Genomic DNA, 16,491 nt, shown 5'->3' on the forward strand with positions numbered 1-16,491 from the left:
TAATATGTACTAGAAAAGCTACCAGGGAATTAAATTTATTTTAGATATAAATGGGAAGAATTTTCCATAAGTATAGTCTGTTTTGGGGGAGGGAGGGCAGTGGGAATTTCTCTACTGGTATTTCTATTAAGCTGAAATACATGACTGCTTCTTAATAATTATAAATTTAAATTTTTCTACCAGTTACCAAAAAGAAACATAACAGGACAAAAGTAAATTTAAATTTAATACCGTTAAGCAGCAGTGTTCAAGATAAACTTTCTTATATAAAGTACATCATTAACATAACTTTATTTGAAAATATTCAGCTTGAAGCACAGTGATAATTTTAAGAAAGCATAAAATATTTTAATGAAAATGTAAGTTAAAGTCAAACATTTATGATTTTATAGATATGAATGTTGCAAAACTTAAGATAAATGAACACAGGATAAAGTAAACAGAAGATTACATACAAACCCTATATATTTTATTTCTGATGAAACATATGAACTCTTTTCTACTAAAATATAAAATACATAATTCCTCTACCAACACTAGAGATCTGTCACCTACCTATACTATTCTATTTTAGGGGGAAAAAAAATACTTCACATTTCAAGGCATATACATAGACTGCAATAAAGTGCTTTTTCTTATGGGATATAGATCCTGAGAAAATTTTTTTAAAAAAATTATTTTTGTCCTGCCATTGTAGCTTTGTTTCATTCCTACAGCCACAAGCTACATTACTGAGGCATTAGCCTGTATTGACTAAAAGCTATTTCTTCAGGGAAACGGCTGCCTCTTTAGTCTCTTGATGTAGCATACTAACATGAGATGTGTAAAATCAAGGGACATTTTGGAAGTATTTTGTGGCTTATATTGTATTCATCTCAGTGTTGTTAGAAGAAGACAATACAAGTGACCTCAAGAGCTCCACAAACAGTGATACCTGAATTCCAAGATGGCTGAAACCCAAGGCCCTTCCCTGGCTGAAACATTATTTTTACCATGCTAAATATAATGTGGTTTTTTCCCACTGTACACCCAAGATTCACTGTGCCAAACATTTAAGACAATCAGTAAAGATGACTTCTCTCTTGCAGAAACAGTAGATAATACAGAGTTTTTAGTCACCAAAAATATTTTTATCACATTAAACAGTTACATTCTGGTTCATAAAGATAAAATAGCCATTACCTTTGGGTGAAGAAATCCTAATATGGGTGAAGCCTTAAAACGGCAATGGGAGGTATAAAACAAAAGCAAAACTTGAATTAAAGTATTTAATAGGTAATTAGGTAAACGTGAATAACGTTAAAGACTGCCATCTATTATGTACTTTGTTGGAATACTTAAGTATCTGTGTGCATGATTTAAGTGTGTATGAAGGAAGGGCATTTTTCTGCTAGACTCTGCACATCATTCAGCACACAATTCAAACTGTTCTGATCTATGTGACACATTTCCAGTGACATTATACCGAAATCTAGAATATCAAACTCTCCAAGAGATTTTCACTTTCAGTGCTAAGGAGTAATTTTTCTCTTCTTTACAGGAACACTTAATGATTGTGATTTCTGGAATACCTTTTTCAATATCTCAAAAATCAGCATAACAAAATTTATTTTAAAATTAGGGTTATGATTCAGAGGCAAAGTAGAAATTACTGCTCATTTAAATTATACGAAATACATAAAATCATTTTGAGATAATGGTGAAAGAGTTCTTGCCTAACAGTCTCCATCTTATTACTTGACTTTGTTATTTCCAGTTGAAACAGCATCACTAGTATTGCTGTCTTCGAGTATTTTGCTTCTGGAAAAAAGCCTTCCCAAATTCATAGGTACTGATCATAATGGCACAAGCAGGAGCAATTTTAATTAAACGGGGAATGAGGCCTGAAAAGAGAATAGAAAAAAATCAGTACAAATTTTACTTTATGTTTAAAAATTTTAAGTTTTAAAATGATTTTATTCATTTGACATAGCAAGAGAGCACAAGCAGGGGAAGGGACAGAGGGAGAAGCAGACTCCCCATGAGCTGGGAGCCGGGCATGGGACTCTATTCGGGGACCCTGGGATCATGACCTGAGCTGAAGGCAGATGCTTAACTGACTGAGCCACCCAAATGCCCCTAATATGTTGCTTTAACATCATCAATGTGTTTTCATAAATAGGGAATGTTTTCAATAATTTCCTGCTTAAGGTTAATTTAGGAAGATGACAGATGTCAACGTTATCATTTTATTCAACAATTTGGTAAAGCAAGTATTTTTACCTGTAAATAATCCTGCAAATCCATTCTTAGCAACAATATTCTTCATGATAGTCCAGGTTGACATAGGCAAAGGTATAGAAACTAAATGTTAAAATAAAGAAATGATACATTATAGATTACCATCTAATAAATTCTAATACACAAATACACATAAAAATGTTTATGGCCTTTGGTGTGTATAATCATTATAATAAGAACAAATCTATTTACCTAAAATTTACCCCAAACTTTAACAGCTGAAATCCTTAAAAAGAAAAATTAGAAAAAGATGATAACCTTAAGGTATATAGGACTGGATATAATCGAGGAGGAATATACAGACGGATTCTATGAATTAAGTTTCTTAAGCTTGGTAGTGGGTCATATCCTTTACACAATTTCCCTGCCTTAAACATCTTTCATAATGAAAAATTTAGAAGATGTGTAAAAATCTTCATGGGGTTCCCAAAGCCAAACAAGCCCTGATAACCATTTTTCATTACATTTTTATTGTCTACATTTTAAGAAGTGTTTTTTTCCTAAGAAGTTCTGAAAAGAATAGCTTGTTCTCCCTAGGGAGGTCTGTCTGCCTTTATTAAAACCTTTCTGAATAGATGTACCAGTCTTTTTTTTTTTTTTTTTTTTTTAAGATTATTTATTTGACAGAGGGCACAAGCCGGGGGAGCGGCAGGGAGAGGGAGCAGTAGACTCCCCTCTGAGCAGGGAGCCCGATGCAGGACTCAATCCCAGGACCCTGGGATCATAACCTGAGCCAAGGGCAGACATGTAACTGACTGAGCCACCCAGGTGCCCCTAGATGTGCCAGTCTTGATAAAAATTACATTAGTTTTGTCTCTTTCAAAGGGTAGATGAAGCCTTTTTTAAAATCAAAATTTTGTATTTTTATAAAATTTGATTAAAAAATAGTATTTCAAACTCTACAGTCACTAGAAGTACAGTTATAAAAGATGCACACACTTCACTTGGCATCTGCAACAGTTAATTAACAGTAACGTCTCTCTTATTTGCAACCATTTAAAAATCTGAAAGTAAAAAACTTTTTTTTAAAAACAACAAAGATGTCACTGAGATTTAAACATACAGCTACGAATAAGCTATTCATGCACGAAGTTTACTTATCTGCATTTTACACAACGATTCTAAGCAGCTGGCTTAAGTAGCCCACAGATTACTAGATGCAGTAGGTAAAAAAGTCTGCTAAGAAGCAGGCACACTACCGAATGAATACACCGAGGCTGTCAAAGTCTTGGTTTGCTACCAGCCGGATGAGGGCAAACACTGGTGCGGCGCCCTCGTTAGCGGCTCACAGCTGCATTCTAAGACTACGGCAGTCAACGTGAGCGTGGATGACAACAACTCTGAGTCATTCAGGAGGATTAAAGCATGTATTATTAAGCATGCCCAGGGGAAAAAAAGGAGAAGGCTAGAGAAAGAGAGCTTTCAAAAATGGCTTTTTAGAATTTTACCCTTAGTGGAATGGGTTCATTATTTCAAATCTCATTTAGAGAAATATCAGATTCTCTGTGAAGATAAATGGGGCTTTGCATTTATTTAGGAAGCCATATTATGATCAATATAAATACTACAAATATAAAGATAACAACTATAGCAATCCGACAGGAAGGATGCATTTTTGAAACCAAGAACAAAGTATTTATGAAAAAATATAACTTTCTAAAGTCAATGACCAAAATTTTATATTACAAGTCAACAACTTCATGTTTAAATTATTCCAATTAAATTTTGGAAACACCTAGTGAAAGAAAGGAAGCCAAGTAGCCAGGTATTTCTGATCTTGAAGGATTCATGCCCTAAAGTGGCCCCAATTGAAACAGCAGCACGCACTTACTGCAGAAGAGAATGGACGGAAAGCGTTGTAACTGAAGGTAAGCCTCATTCACACTCTAATGCAATCTCTGAAGTATCCTGCCAAGTTCCAACCCTCTAGAGTTATTCCTAGAAACACTCATTTACTGACCATCCACATTTATCAAATCTTAGCAACTATACAGCAAATATATTCCTTCTCAGTGTCCTCCTTCCTCTCTCCTGAGAGGTAACCTCTCTCCTGAGAGGTAACCACTCTCCTGAGAGGTAACCACTCTCTTGTGTTTCTTTTTTCCTTTACCTTTCTCATGCTTGTGTTTAAACTTTCACTACATCTGAAGACATCCATAAATAACATATACTCTTGCTTTTCATGCTCTTAAACTTTGTATAAATGCTAGCACACTGTACATTTGTAATGTGCTTTTAAGGATTATCTGTATTGCCAAGAGCAGGCGTATCTGATTTATTTTAATTGCTGTGTGTTATTGCATTACATGGATTATCACAGTTTACCTGCTTCCTGGCCAGGGCCTATTTCCGTGCTTTCTAACTTTTGAGATTAAGAATCCTTAAGTGAGTATCCTTGTACAGGTGAGACGTTTTTCTAGGGCACATACCGAAGGTGAAACTGCTTGTTCAAAGAGCCTTTTTGAGATTGCCAGATTATTTTCCAAACTTGGACTCTCACCTGCTGGGCAGGAGTGTTCCCACAGCTCCATGTTCTCCCCCAAAACCTGGCACAGATAAAATGTCCTCTTGCTGCCCTTCTGGTTGGCACTGTCCTCATGACTACTAAGACTGAGCTTTTCTTCACAAGTCTGTCACATATAACCATTTTTTAATGGTTTTAAAGTTTCTGTTGAAGTATTTTAAAATACTGAATATGCTCACAGAAAAAGAAGTTTAACTGGAACTGTCAAAAACCAGTGGATATGAGCCAGGTTTCAAAAGCTGAAAGGTGACATTAAATTTTTTTAAATTGTAAATGATGGACTCATAGTGAGGAAAAAGTTACCTCTATTATGAAATGTCGGGCTCACTACAACCTACTATGCTTCTTTTCCATTATATTATGAGGTGTTTGAGGGCCTGGAGACGGCCTCACTTGTCTGTAGAGACCAGCATGGTGCACTCGAATCAGGAGTCAGATAATGGATGGGAGACAGTGGAGGTGTGCTTCTACAGAGATAACATTCTTACAAGGAACGCAGCATCATTCTCTATGGAACACTTACTCTTCTTTTTGCTTAGAGATAATGGATTCGGTGTAGCTGAGCTAGAGTGGAGAAAGCCACTTCTAAAGGGAGCTGATTTACCTCTTCAGTGGGGATAAATAATATAAACATGAGAAAAAATATGGGCTGTTTATCATTCACATCAGAAGAAGCATGTCTTCCTAAATATGACTGGTTCGTAGCTGAAGCAGAGTAACCAGTGAAAGTGACCAACAATAATCATATAAAATTAAGACCTAAGGCTTAAAGATTTCTCCTTTGGGCTTTATTGGAGAAACAGTAGAAAAAAAACAGTGATAGAGAGTTGAGTCTCATGAAAGAAGATGCTTCCCTGATGCCCATCTCAAGGAGGATGTACAGTCATTATCATGTAGAGAACACGTGCAGAATACAAAAGTTCGAGCCCCACCGTAGATCTATTGAATGAGAGTCCACTGGGGGTGGTGCCCAGCTTCAGCTGTCATTAAAAAGCACCCCAGGTGACTCCAAAGATTACTGACCCAAGTAAGTGGCTCTCAAACCTTAGCATCAGAATCTAACCGTAGAGTTTCCTGTCTTCTCCCTCACTAACATCACTAACATATGGCTCATGGCCATAGTCATGAATCACACCACAGAGAATATTCCTACTACATTAAATACTTCATGTAACAGAGGAAACAGGAATTCTGATGATTTGGAAGAGAGAATAAAACAAAATAATTTTGAACTATCCATGGAGAACAGATAGGACTTAGGCAGCAAGTAGGCTCCCACCCAAAACGGAAGTTGAAAAACACTAATAAACTTTGTTGACTTCCCCAGGTTTTAATTAGCTCTATTATGAGAATGGACTAGGACTCTGGAAAATCAAGACAAAGTAGTCAATAATATTCATGAGACTCAGTTGTCTGTAAAGTGTTTCTTTCAACAATTATAGTACCTATTTTACTTGTATGCAGAATATTCTGGTGAGTTAGAACAATTTATTAACATTAGAATAGGTTAATCGATCACAGGATTCATATGACACCATTTTGTAATAGATAATTTCCAATGGGTTTGCCACACTTTTCTATAGATAATAAATAATGACAGAAGGACTCTAGTAGAAGCAACTAAGAGTACACTTGTTCTAGAAGTTACAATTACGAAGAGGTAAAAATAGGAGGAAAAAATGTATCAAAAGGAAGGGAAGCTCAAAAACATTAAGAAAAAGAATGAAATGTATACACATTGTAATGAAACAAAATACACCAAGAGAAAAAAGGGTTCCCACTAAATTCCTATCCTTCACCCTAATTTGTCTAGATTTATTTGAAATAATAGTTATATAGTATGTCATCTTCTCTTTAGCAGGCATGAGACTTAACTGATGGCAGGGAAAATATATAGATTTTTAAATTTCTTAAGTTTTGGAGGTGGTTGAGAGTATTTTTTTTCCTCTGGGCATTCCATTCTTTTTTTTTTTTTTTTTTAAGATTTTATTTATTTATTTGAGAGAGAGAGTATGAGAAGGGGGAGGGTCAGAGGGAGAAGCAAACTCCCTGCCAAGCAGGGAGCCCGATGCGGGACTTGATCCCAGGACTCCAGGATCATGACCCGAGCCGAAGGCAGTCGCTTAACCAACTGAGCCACCCAGGCGCCCTGGGCATTCCATTCTAATAGTATATTAGTTTCAGTCAAAGCAGCAGAGGAAAAAAAAATTCTTATTTTTCTTATTTAAACAGTCCTAGCTGGAAAGAAAAATAAAAACAACCATGGCATCTTGAGAAAATGTTTTAAATTAATTAAACTTACTTTTATGACTTTCATATATCCAAAGTTGAGTCTGCTTTTGTGTTTTTACTACATCAAATGGCAAAGTTGCAACAGCTGCAAACTGTCAAAAAGTAAAATTAATTTAAATCTACCTTTAAATTTTTTCTTTATATTTTTATATTCTTCTAAGTAGCATATTACTGAAGGACAAATACTGGGATCATAACTAAACTGAAACTTAAGATGAAGTCAGATACATTCAAAGAGTAGTTTTTATTAAAGAAAACAGATAACATGTCCTATGTATTTCTCCCACAATTTAGACGTAAATAGTCTCAAAAAAGTTCCCCTACTTTCCTGAGGTCACACAACTACTAGTGGGAGAGTCAGAATTACAACCAGACAGACCACTCAGACTCCAAAACCAGACTTCACAATTTCTGATGCTCCTGCAAGTCCTATTTTTCCTTTACTACACATGAAGGTATAATACGTATTTTAAAGCAGAATTTCTGAATTATGTAGTAAGCATATAAAAATTTTCAAATGTCAAAAAGAGAATTAAAAAATTAAATTTACACAAACAAATCCTTTTTTTAAATGGTTTTTTTTTTAAGTTTTTTTTAAATCTATTTGAGAGAGAGAGAGAGAGAAAGAAAGTATGAGCATAAGCAGGAGGAGCAGAGGGAGGAGATGCAGGCTTCCCATTGAGTAGGGAGCCTGACATGGGGCTGGATCCCATGACCCTGAGATCATGACCTGAGCCGAAGCTGATGCTTAACCAACTGAGCCACCCAGGTGCCATCTTTATGGGTTTCACCATATTTATCAAATACAGTTACAACTGTTCACAAATCACACTTTAAAAAACATCTCAAAATCAATCTGATTATTTTCATAATGACTTAAGCAAAGGTTTTTTTTTTTTTTTTTGAAGATTTTATTTATTTGTCAGAGAGAGAGAGGGAGAGAGAGCAAGCACAGGCAGACAGAATGGCAGGCAGAGGCAGAGGGAGAAGCAGGCTCCCTGATGAGCAAGGAGCCCGATGTGGGACTCGATCCCAGGATGCTGGGATCATGACCTGAGCCGAAGGCAGCTGCTTAACCAACTGAGCCACCCAGGTGTCCCGCAAAGAAGGTTTTTTGAAAGAATAGTTAAATTCCCTTAAGAATGTCTCTTAAGAAAGACAATTACCATATGATCTTCCTGATATGAGGAATTTGAGAGGCAACATGGGGGTTTGGGGGGTAGGAAAAGAATAAATGAAACAAGATGGGATCGGGAGGGAGACAAACCTAAGAGACTCTTAATCTCACAAAACAAATTGAGGGTTGCCGGGGGAAGGTGGGTAGGGAGAGTGTAGTTGGGTTATGGACACTGGGGAAGGTATGTGCTATGGTGAGTGCTGTGAAGTGTGTAAACCTGGCAATTCATTGACCTGTATCCCTGGGGCTAATAGGCTAATAATACAATATATGTTACTAAAAAAATTAAAAAAAAAAAAAAAAAGAATGTCTCATAATGGGGGCACCTGGGTGGCTCAGTAGGTTAAGTGTCTACATTTAGCTCAAGTCATGATCCCAGGATCCTAGGATAGAATCCTGCATCAGGTTCCTGGCTCAGCAGGGAGTCTGCTTCGTCCTCTCTCTGTGGTTCTACCCCTGCTTGTGTACTCTCTCTCCAACAAATAAACAAAATCTTTAAAAAGAAAAGAAAAGAAAAGAAAAGAATGTCTCATAATATCTGACTTAACAGCCATGCAAAGTAAAAACTTTTACTTCCCTGTTCCTAAAATGCTCCCTGAAATCACATTGTATTTCACCCCAACAATGCTGTTTCTTTTTTTTTAAAGATTCTTATTTATTTATTTGACAGAGATCACAAGTAGGCAGAGAGGCAGGCAGAGAGAGAGAGGAGGAAGCAGGCTCCCCGCTGAGCAGAGAGCCCAATGCGGGGCTCGATCCCAGGACTCTGGGATCGTGACCCGAGCCAAAGGCAGAGGCTTTAGCCCACTGAGCCACCCAGGCGCCCCGCCAACAATGCTGTTTTAAGCTTCTGAACTGAAATGAGTTTCAAAGATCTCAGATAAGGAAAAATAAACTACTATTTCTTTCTCTCCACAATCCAGCACATAGTAGCAAAAGGTAGTGACAAATGTTATATAAGCCTTTGACACTTTCTAAAATGATGCGGCTTAGGCTGTTCTGTTTTGTGACAGAAACCCTGAACATCACACTGATGTGCTTTTTCTGTCGCAGGGACAAGCTGTTCTTTGAAAACAGTCAAAAGGCAGTGATGCTTTCTAGATCATTAAAAACTTTTTAAATATAATTTTCTATGTTTAAGGAGAAATAGTGAAATAGAGAATTTTCTTTCCTATTACTGGAAAGCTGGGGCAACATCCTGAAGCCGTTATTCAACTTTTTAAAAAACTGTATTTATTTGAGAGAGAGCAAGAAGGCAGGGAGAGGGAAAAACAGTCTGCCCCCTGAGCAGGGAGCTGGATGGGACTCGATCCCAGGACTCTGGGATTATGACTTGAGCCAAAGGCAGACGCTTCACTGACTGAGCCACCCAGGCGCCCCACATTATTCAACTTTTAAAAAAGACATTAAACATTTATTTATAAGTACAAAATTAGTTTTGTAATTCAACTGTTATGAGTTTCTATATATAAGTAGTACTTGGTTTTTTTTCATTCACGTCACGCTGGATTGAGATACAAATGCAATACAGTTAAGTTACATTTAATCACCTCAAAAATAAGAAGGATAATGAAAACATTTTGCTGGTGTTTAACTACTTAAATTACTCAGAAAGTCACTGCTCTTTTGTCTCCACAGGCTTATAAACCGCAAGGTTAATCTGAGAGACTCCAGGCGTGGGAGCACTAGTCTAAGTTCTGAACTCAATCACAGTGGCTTCCTTAGCCCAGGGTTTCTGGTACAATTATTCCAGTATTTTCCTGCAGGTTTCTATCCCTTCACTATGTTCCTTCACTCTTGTTTTCATTTGGTTCTAGTAGGTCAGCATCTCACTCTAGGTCATTACAAATTAATTTTGTAAGTTTGTGGAGATAAGAAAACTCTGTGGTCAAGATCATGATGATACGGATCTGCATAAAAGACCACCGCACACAGCTTTGCATTGTGTGGAGTGGGTACAGTGAACTCTCTACTACCTAAAAATAGTCATTTGAGATTCCTCCCTTCTGATTCTAATTTCTGTTAAGATTCTTTTAAGAAATACTTAGCCAAAATGTTCCCAAAGAAACAGGAATTAGCAGCAGAGGATGAAATTACTTCTACTCAGTCTGATTATACATATGAAATGACACTCCATGAAATATTACCTAACCAGGTCTACTGGTATTAATTTAATGAAAAAAATAGACACATACTTGGTAAATAATAAAGATTAATTAAAATATTGTAACTATAATGATCTAACAAATAAAAAAATTTTCAAATAAAACGTAATAATTTATTTGTAATATAATAAAAACATAGACACAAAATGCATTTTAAAATATTTAGTGGCTAGGGGTGCCTGGGTGGCTCAGTCAGTGAAGCATCTGCCTTTAGCTCAGGTCATGATTACAGGGTCCTGGGATCAAGCCCCGCGCTGGGCTCCTTGCTCAGTGGGGAGTCTGCTTCTCCCTTTCCCCCTCCCCCAACTCATGCTTGTTCTCTCTCTCCCACTCTGAAATAAATAAACTCTTTAAAAAATAAAATAAATAAAATATTTAGTGGCTAATAAATTATTTCCTCAAAACAGGATAGTCAATACTTAGAAAATTTTTAAAGCACTGCAGCCAAAATGTGGTATCTCAATAGATATGAAATGCTATTAATCTTTCATTCTGTTTTAATAAGACAATTATCATTATTCTGGAATATTAACAAGAAAAGAATATCAACTTACAGAACCAGACAATGCCCCTGAAGTAAAGTTGATCATAAATGTTGGTTCATATAAACCAGATTTTGCACAGAACCACTTCTTTAAAACTTCATAGTTATACCAGTACATTGCTATAAAAACAGAAAATGAAATGACATAATTTAGAAGTGAAATGTGGACTTTAAATATATAAGGCTAAACAGTAAACAAAAAGGGAACGTCTAACCCTGATACACCCTACTTTCTGCTTGGACACACATACTAGGTGAGATTGAAAAAAAGAAAACAAAAGGGAACCAAGTTTTCAGAAATACTCTAGCAGTCTTATAAACAAAAACCCCTCTATACAACAGTAAAGTAGGACTTTAATTCCAAAACCTGACAAGGACAGTAGGAGAAAGGACAACTACAGTTTAATCTCATTCATTAACACAGGCATAAAAATTCTTTAAAAAAAAAAAAAGGAACCAAACCCAGAAGTATTTCATAGAAGATTGCATACTATGACTAAATTGGGTTATCAAAAGAGGAATGCAAAGGTAGTAAATGTAACAAACCCTTTAAAAGCCAAACACCAGGGTACCTGGGTGGCTCAGTGGGTTAAAGCCTCTGCCTTTAGCTCAGGTCATGATCCCAGGGTCCTGGGATCAAGCCCCACATCGGACTCTCTGCTCAGCGGGGAGCCTGCTTCCCCTTCTCTCTCTCTCTGCCTGCCTCTCTGCCTACTTGTGATCTCTGTCTGTCAAATAAATAAATAAAATCTTTGAAAAAAAAATAAATGCCAAACACCACATTAAAAGAACTATTGGATCATCTAAAACTGATGGAAAAGCATTTCATAAAATTCAACCCATTTTCACTTTTAAAGCAAAGCAATTTCTTGAAAACCTTGGGATAAAAGGAAATTAATTAATTAATTTATTTATTTATTTATTTTTAAAAAAGGAATTTGTTTATTGAGAGCAAGAGGATGCAAACAATATAAAAATCAAAAGCTTATCTGACTTTTCTTTCTCTGCTTCTCAAATGGGGGTTGGATTTTATTTGTACATTTTCTGAGGGTCCCCAGCTGCCAATGGAATCCTTTATACAGGGGGAAGCTGTGGGACAGATTCCTTAAGAGACCCTTCGGGAGAAGGAAATTTCTTTATCTAGAAAAAGAATATACATCAAGAACACTTAACAAAAGTAACTGATGGTGAAACAACAGAATTATTTCCTTTAGAATGAGAAAAATGATAGGGATGCAACATCATTGCTATTATTCAAAACTGTCATAGAGAGCATAGTTAGAAAAAAAAAAAGCTCTGTTGATTAAAAATGAAGAGACAGAACAGTTACAATTTACATATGTATGTCTATATAGAAAATCCAAAAGATAGGCAAAGTGAAATAATAGTCTTAAAAGTAGCTGAATATTATATACAATCTAACATAGGCAAATTAATTTTAACACTGCCTAAGATTTGGAATTTTTATTTTAATAGAGCTTTTAAAATAGCTACCAAAGTTGGAAGTGGGTAAAACTATAAATAAATCTTAAAAAAAGGGGTTATATGTAATATTTATGGAGAAAAATTTAAAATTCTACTAACACACTTTAAAGAAGAATTCTATAATAGAGAGAGATGACATTCCTAAGAGGAAAAATAAGGTACCAAGATTTTTAATAATGCACTAGTAATTTAGACAACACTGCATTATCAGAGCCTGTGCTGATAGAGGGAACAGATACATGCACACATGAAGCTCTGATGTGACAGGTGACAGTGCAAATCGCTGGAGCAAGTATGGTGTATCAATAAATGATGCTGGGATAACCATCTAGCCATATGAGGGGGGAATAAAGCTGAATATTTATCTCAGTTCGTAAGTGAAAATCATTTATGGATAAATGAATGGCCAAAGAAACAGTGCTCAACCTCATTAATAAATATAAGTTAAAGTGAGATACCACTTTAAATTACTACAGAAACAAAACTTAAGAACTTTGACACTAAAAGTACTGATGAGGGTATGAAATGAAGGAACAGGAAGCTGGTAGATGTACTGATCTATACAATCACTTTAGAAAAGAACCTGACATGTAATAATTAAAATGTAAATACTTATATGAACTAGCAAATCGAATACTAGAGAAATCCTTGTATGTGTCCACCAAGAATCTGTTAAATATATTCAAAATAGCACTTACTTGTTTACTAATAAACAAGAGTGAAAATGAAAACAAAAAAGTTTCACATAAAAATAAAAACGAGTCTTAAGATTTTTTAGTAACATAAGCATTTTTTAAAGCTCAAAAATAGGCAAAATTAAGTAACATATTGTTTGGCAATAACATATGTGGTAAAACTATTTTTTAAAAATCAAATGAATAATATAATCCAGTATAGTGGTTACCATTGGAGATGTGACAGTGGAGGTGAATATATGTGGTTTCATGATTTAAAAAACTACAGTGTTATAGTTCAGAGACTGAATGGTGACTTCACAAGTGTTCATTTTATTAGAATACTTCATAATGTATACTACATTATTTCTTATGTATCAAACACCAAATAATTAAAGACAAATAATTGGCCTAGGAATCTGTATTTTTAAATCGTATACCTAAACACAAAAGGCTGAAGAGAAATACTAACGGAAAGGGCAAGATGCATAGATGCATAGAGATGTGAAGAGAGCACAAGAAAAGGATTAATTGCAGGGAAAAAGAAGGAGGAACTTTGAAGCATGCACATTTTATAAGCTATTTGTTAGTTTTGCACTTCTTTTTCATGATTTTCTCCCTCTCCACAATTCAATAATTAGCACAATCTCCTATCCGATTTATAATAGTGTTTAAGTAGAAGTCAACATAATTCACAAGTGCTCTTAAACATATTTTATATTTTGATTTGTAGTAGTTCACTTACCTTAGTAATTATTGCACTTAGGGTAATGTTAAAGGTAGTCTGTTTTAGCTAATGTGAATATAATAGTATCTTTAAAAAAAAAAAATGAAACAGAAGGAAAACAGAAAGTCAGGCTTGAATTAGAAACTACTCATCCAATAAAGACTCATGATGGTTAATCCTAGGTTTATTTTATAATAATTTAAAATTTTAATTTCCGGCTAGTTCAATTTAATAAAATACAGAAAATCTGTAAATTGTATATGCGGATTCTACTGAACAGATGATTTAGAGGAGATTTTCTCCTGGAAAAAGAAATAGCCAGGTAGTCTTATACTTTATTTTTCAAATTTCCAAAGTATAAAGTATCTAGTACATAAATAGTTTAATATTCATCAAATGAGTTCCCTGCAGTCATGTACAAGTTTGTAATAATTTTAAATTACAAATCCATGGATTTGATAGGATTCCATCAGCTTACTGTATTTTGTAAAGTGAAACTTCTTATTGAAATAAATGAAGAGTGGGATAATGGAATAATTGAACTTGGAAATGCACCCATACTGTTACTGAAGAACTTTTTAGCTCTGTGACATTGATCAAACAAATTAACCTCTCTGTGGCTCTTATAACAAACTGGTAACAGAAATATTTCCTATCCCATAACATTATTATAAAATTTTTAAAATTAAGAAACCTATTGGGTACTTAGTGAAAGCAAGGAAAAAGTGTTCTCTATCATGCAACAAACATTTGCTTATAAAACTCAAAATTAGTGTATTAGTGTATTAATACATTGTAATTAGAATATTTGTATTATATCTTATACAGCATTATAGGTAAGCTAATATTAGTGGAGAAGAATTAATCATGTATACTTCACATTAAATATATCCAATTGAAATATTAAAACAAAAATAGTTTATATAAATAAAACTATTACCAAAAAAAAAAAAAAAAAAAAAAAAAAAAAAAAACTAATACCAAAAAAAAAAAAAAGAAAAAGACACATAATGATCTGAGAGCCCAACATTGAACTAGGAGTTGGTGGTCACTGAAGAAGATAACTTACCTTTAGCCTAAAAGGACTTGAAATTTACTTAATTTAAAAGTGATATATATAATGAACCATTGAACACTATATCAAAAACTAATGATGTATAATATGTTGGCTAATTGAAGTAAATAAAAAAAAAAATAGAAGTGATATATGCATAAGACACCACCACCTAAAATTTAACAGATACTAAGATAAATCCTACCTGAGAATGGTACATCTCTAAGAACAGTAGGAGCCCAGCCCCTCCAAAGGGAAATCCAACCATCTTCAGACACCTTCTTGCTGACAAATTGATGCAATTCTTTGTAAGAAAACTTCTTAGATTGCATCTTGGTTCTAATCAATTCTAATGGACTTATCACAGTTACTGCACCAACTAATACAAATAAGCAAATATAAGAAAACAAAAACAAAGCCATGTACTACACAAACACACATGCAAAAATATTTCATGCATTTTATATAAATAACTTTCATTCTGAAATGTCTGCAAACTTTAAAATCAAATATCTAATGATGCCAACATGTTGGTGCACATTTTTTTTCCTTGATAAAGATATTTCTTAAAAGCCTGTTTTCAGGGGCGCCTGGGTGGCTCAGTGGGTTAAACCTCTGCCTCCGGCTCAGGTCATGATCCCGGGGTCCTGGGATGGAGCCCCACATCAGGCTCTCTGTTCAGCGGGGAGCCTGCTTTCCCCTCTCCCTCTCTTGCCTGCCTCTCTGCCTACTTGTGATCTCTCTCTCTGTCAAATAAACAAATAAAATCTTAAAAAAAAAAAAAAAGCCTGTTTTCATATAACTCCCTCTCTAGTTTCAACTCTTTTTTAAGATCTTATTATATTTTTTAGTAATCTCTACACCCAACATGGGGCTCAAACTCACAACCCCAAAATCAAGAGTCATGTTCTCCACTGAGCCAACCAGGTATCCTTGGTTTCAACTCTTTCATGAGCGGTTCCAGAAATATTACACATCAATTAAACTACTACTCCCGCAGCACAGAGAAAGGTATCTTTCTGCACAGGTTAAATCTCCTTCTGATTAAACTCTGAATCCCAGAGTCTATAAAGGAAAATGATTCAAGACTTGGGCATCAATATGACATCAACTTGACATCTGATGTCATTCTAAAATCTAGAATCTAAAGTCTAAACTCTCTGTCCAAGATTCAACAGGGATGGGTTGATCACATCTTATTCTGATAGCAATCACTACACACTATATGACTTCTAGAGTATAGATATTAACAAATTAGTACAAACTACAATACTCTGCATTTTATACAAAATTATCTGTGACTGTCAAAATTTTAAAAGAAGCTTTAAACAGAAATCAAAATGAAAATATAGTAAGTTTATTACTTACATCTGGCAACAATTCCAGCAATAATTGGTATATGACTTTCATTTTCTCCTAATTTTGATCTCAGAAGAGCAGATAATTGATCATAGCAGGTAAAATAAATAACTGTGGCAGGAACTGCCATAACTCTGTTTGAAACACACCAACAAAAAGATTTATACAAAACTGTCACATGGCTTAAATGTATTATTACTAAATATAAGC

At 34.9% G+C, this 16,491-nt stretch overlaps 1 protein-coding gene across 2 annotated transcripts in view; it reads right to left on the reverse strand.

The window, feature by feature from the left end:
- Positions 1 to 208: 208 nt before the first annotated feature.
- Positions 209 to 16,491, reverse strand: part of LOC111147434 (solute carrier family 25 member 40) — a 57,077-nt gene continuing 40,794 nt past the window's right edge. The window contains exons 7-12 of one of the 2 annotated variants that reach the window (XM_022503442.1): positions 16,291 to 16,415; positions 15,128 to 15,301; positions 10,993 to 11,102; positions 7,107 to 7,188; positions 2,263 to 2,343; positions 209 to 1,883 (exon numbers count right to left, since the gene is read on the reverse strand). In XM_022503442.1, the coding sequence (XP_022359150.1) occupies positions 1,771 to 1,883; positions 2,263 to 2,343; positions 7,107 to 7,188; positions 10,993 to 11,102; positions 15,128 to 15,301; positions 16,291 to 16,415 (685 nt within the window). In that variant the 3' untranslated portion in view covers positions 209 to 1,770. The remainder of the gene's footprint in view (positions 1,884 to 2,262; positions 2,344 to 7,106; positions 7,189 to 10,992; positions 11,103 to 15,127; positions 15,302 to 16,290; positions 16,416 to 16,491) is intronic. The other variant, XM_022503443.1, reaches the window with a different exon arrangement.

Source organism: Enhydra lutris, unplaced genomic scaffold (genome assembly GCF_002288905.1).
Source record: "Enhydra lutris kenyoni isolate GAN:26980312 unplaced genomic scaffold, ASM228890v2 scaffoldscaffold16, whole genome shotgun sequence".
Classification (NCBI taxonomy): domain Eukaryota; kingdom Metazoa; phylum Chordata; class Mammalia; order Carnivora; family Mustelidae; genus Enhydra; species Enhydra lutris.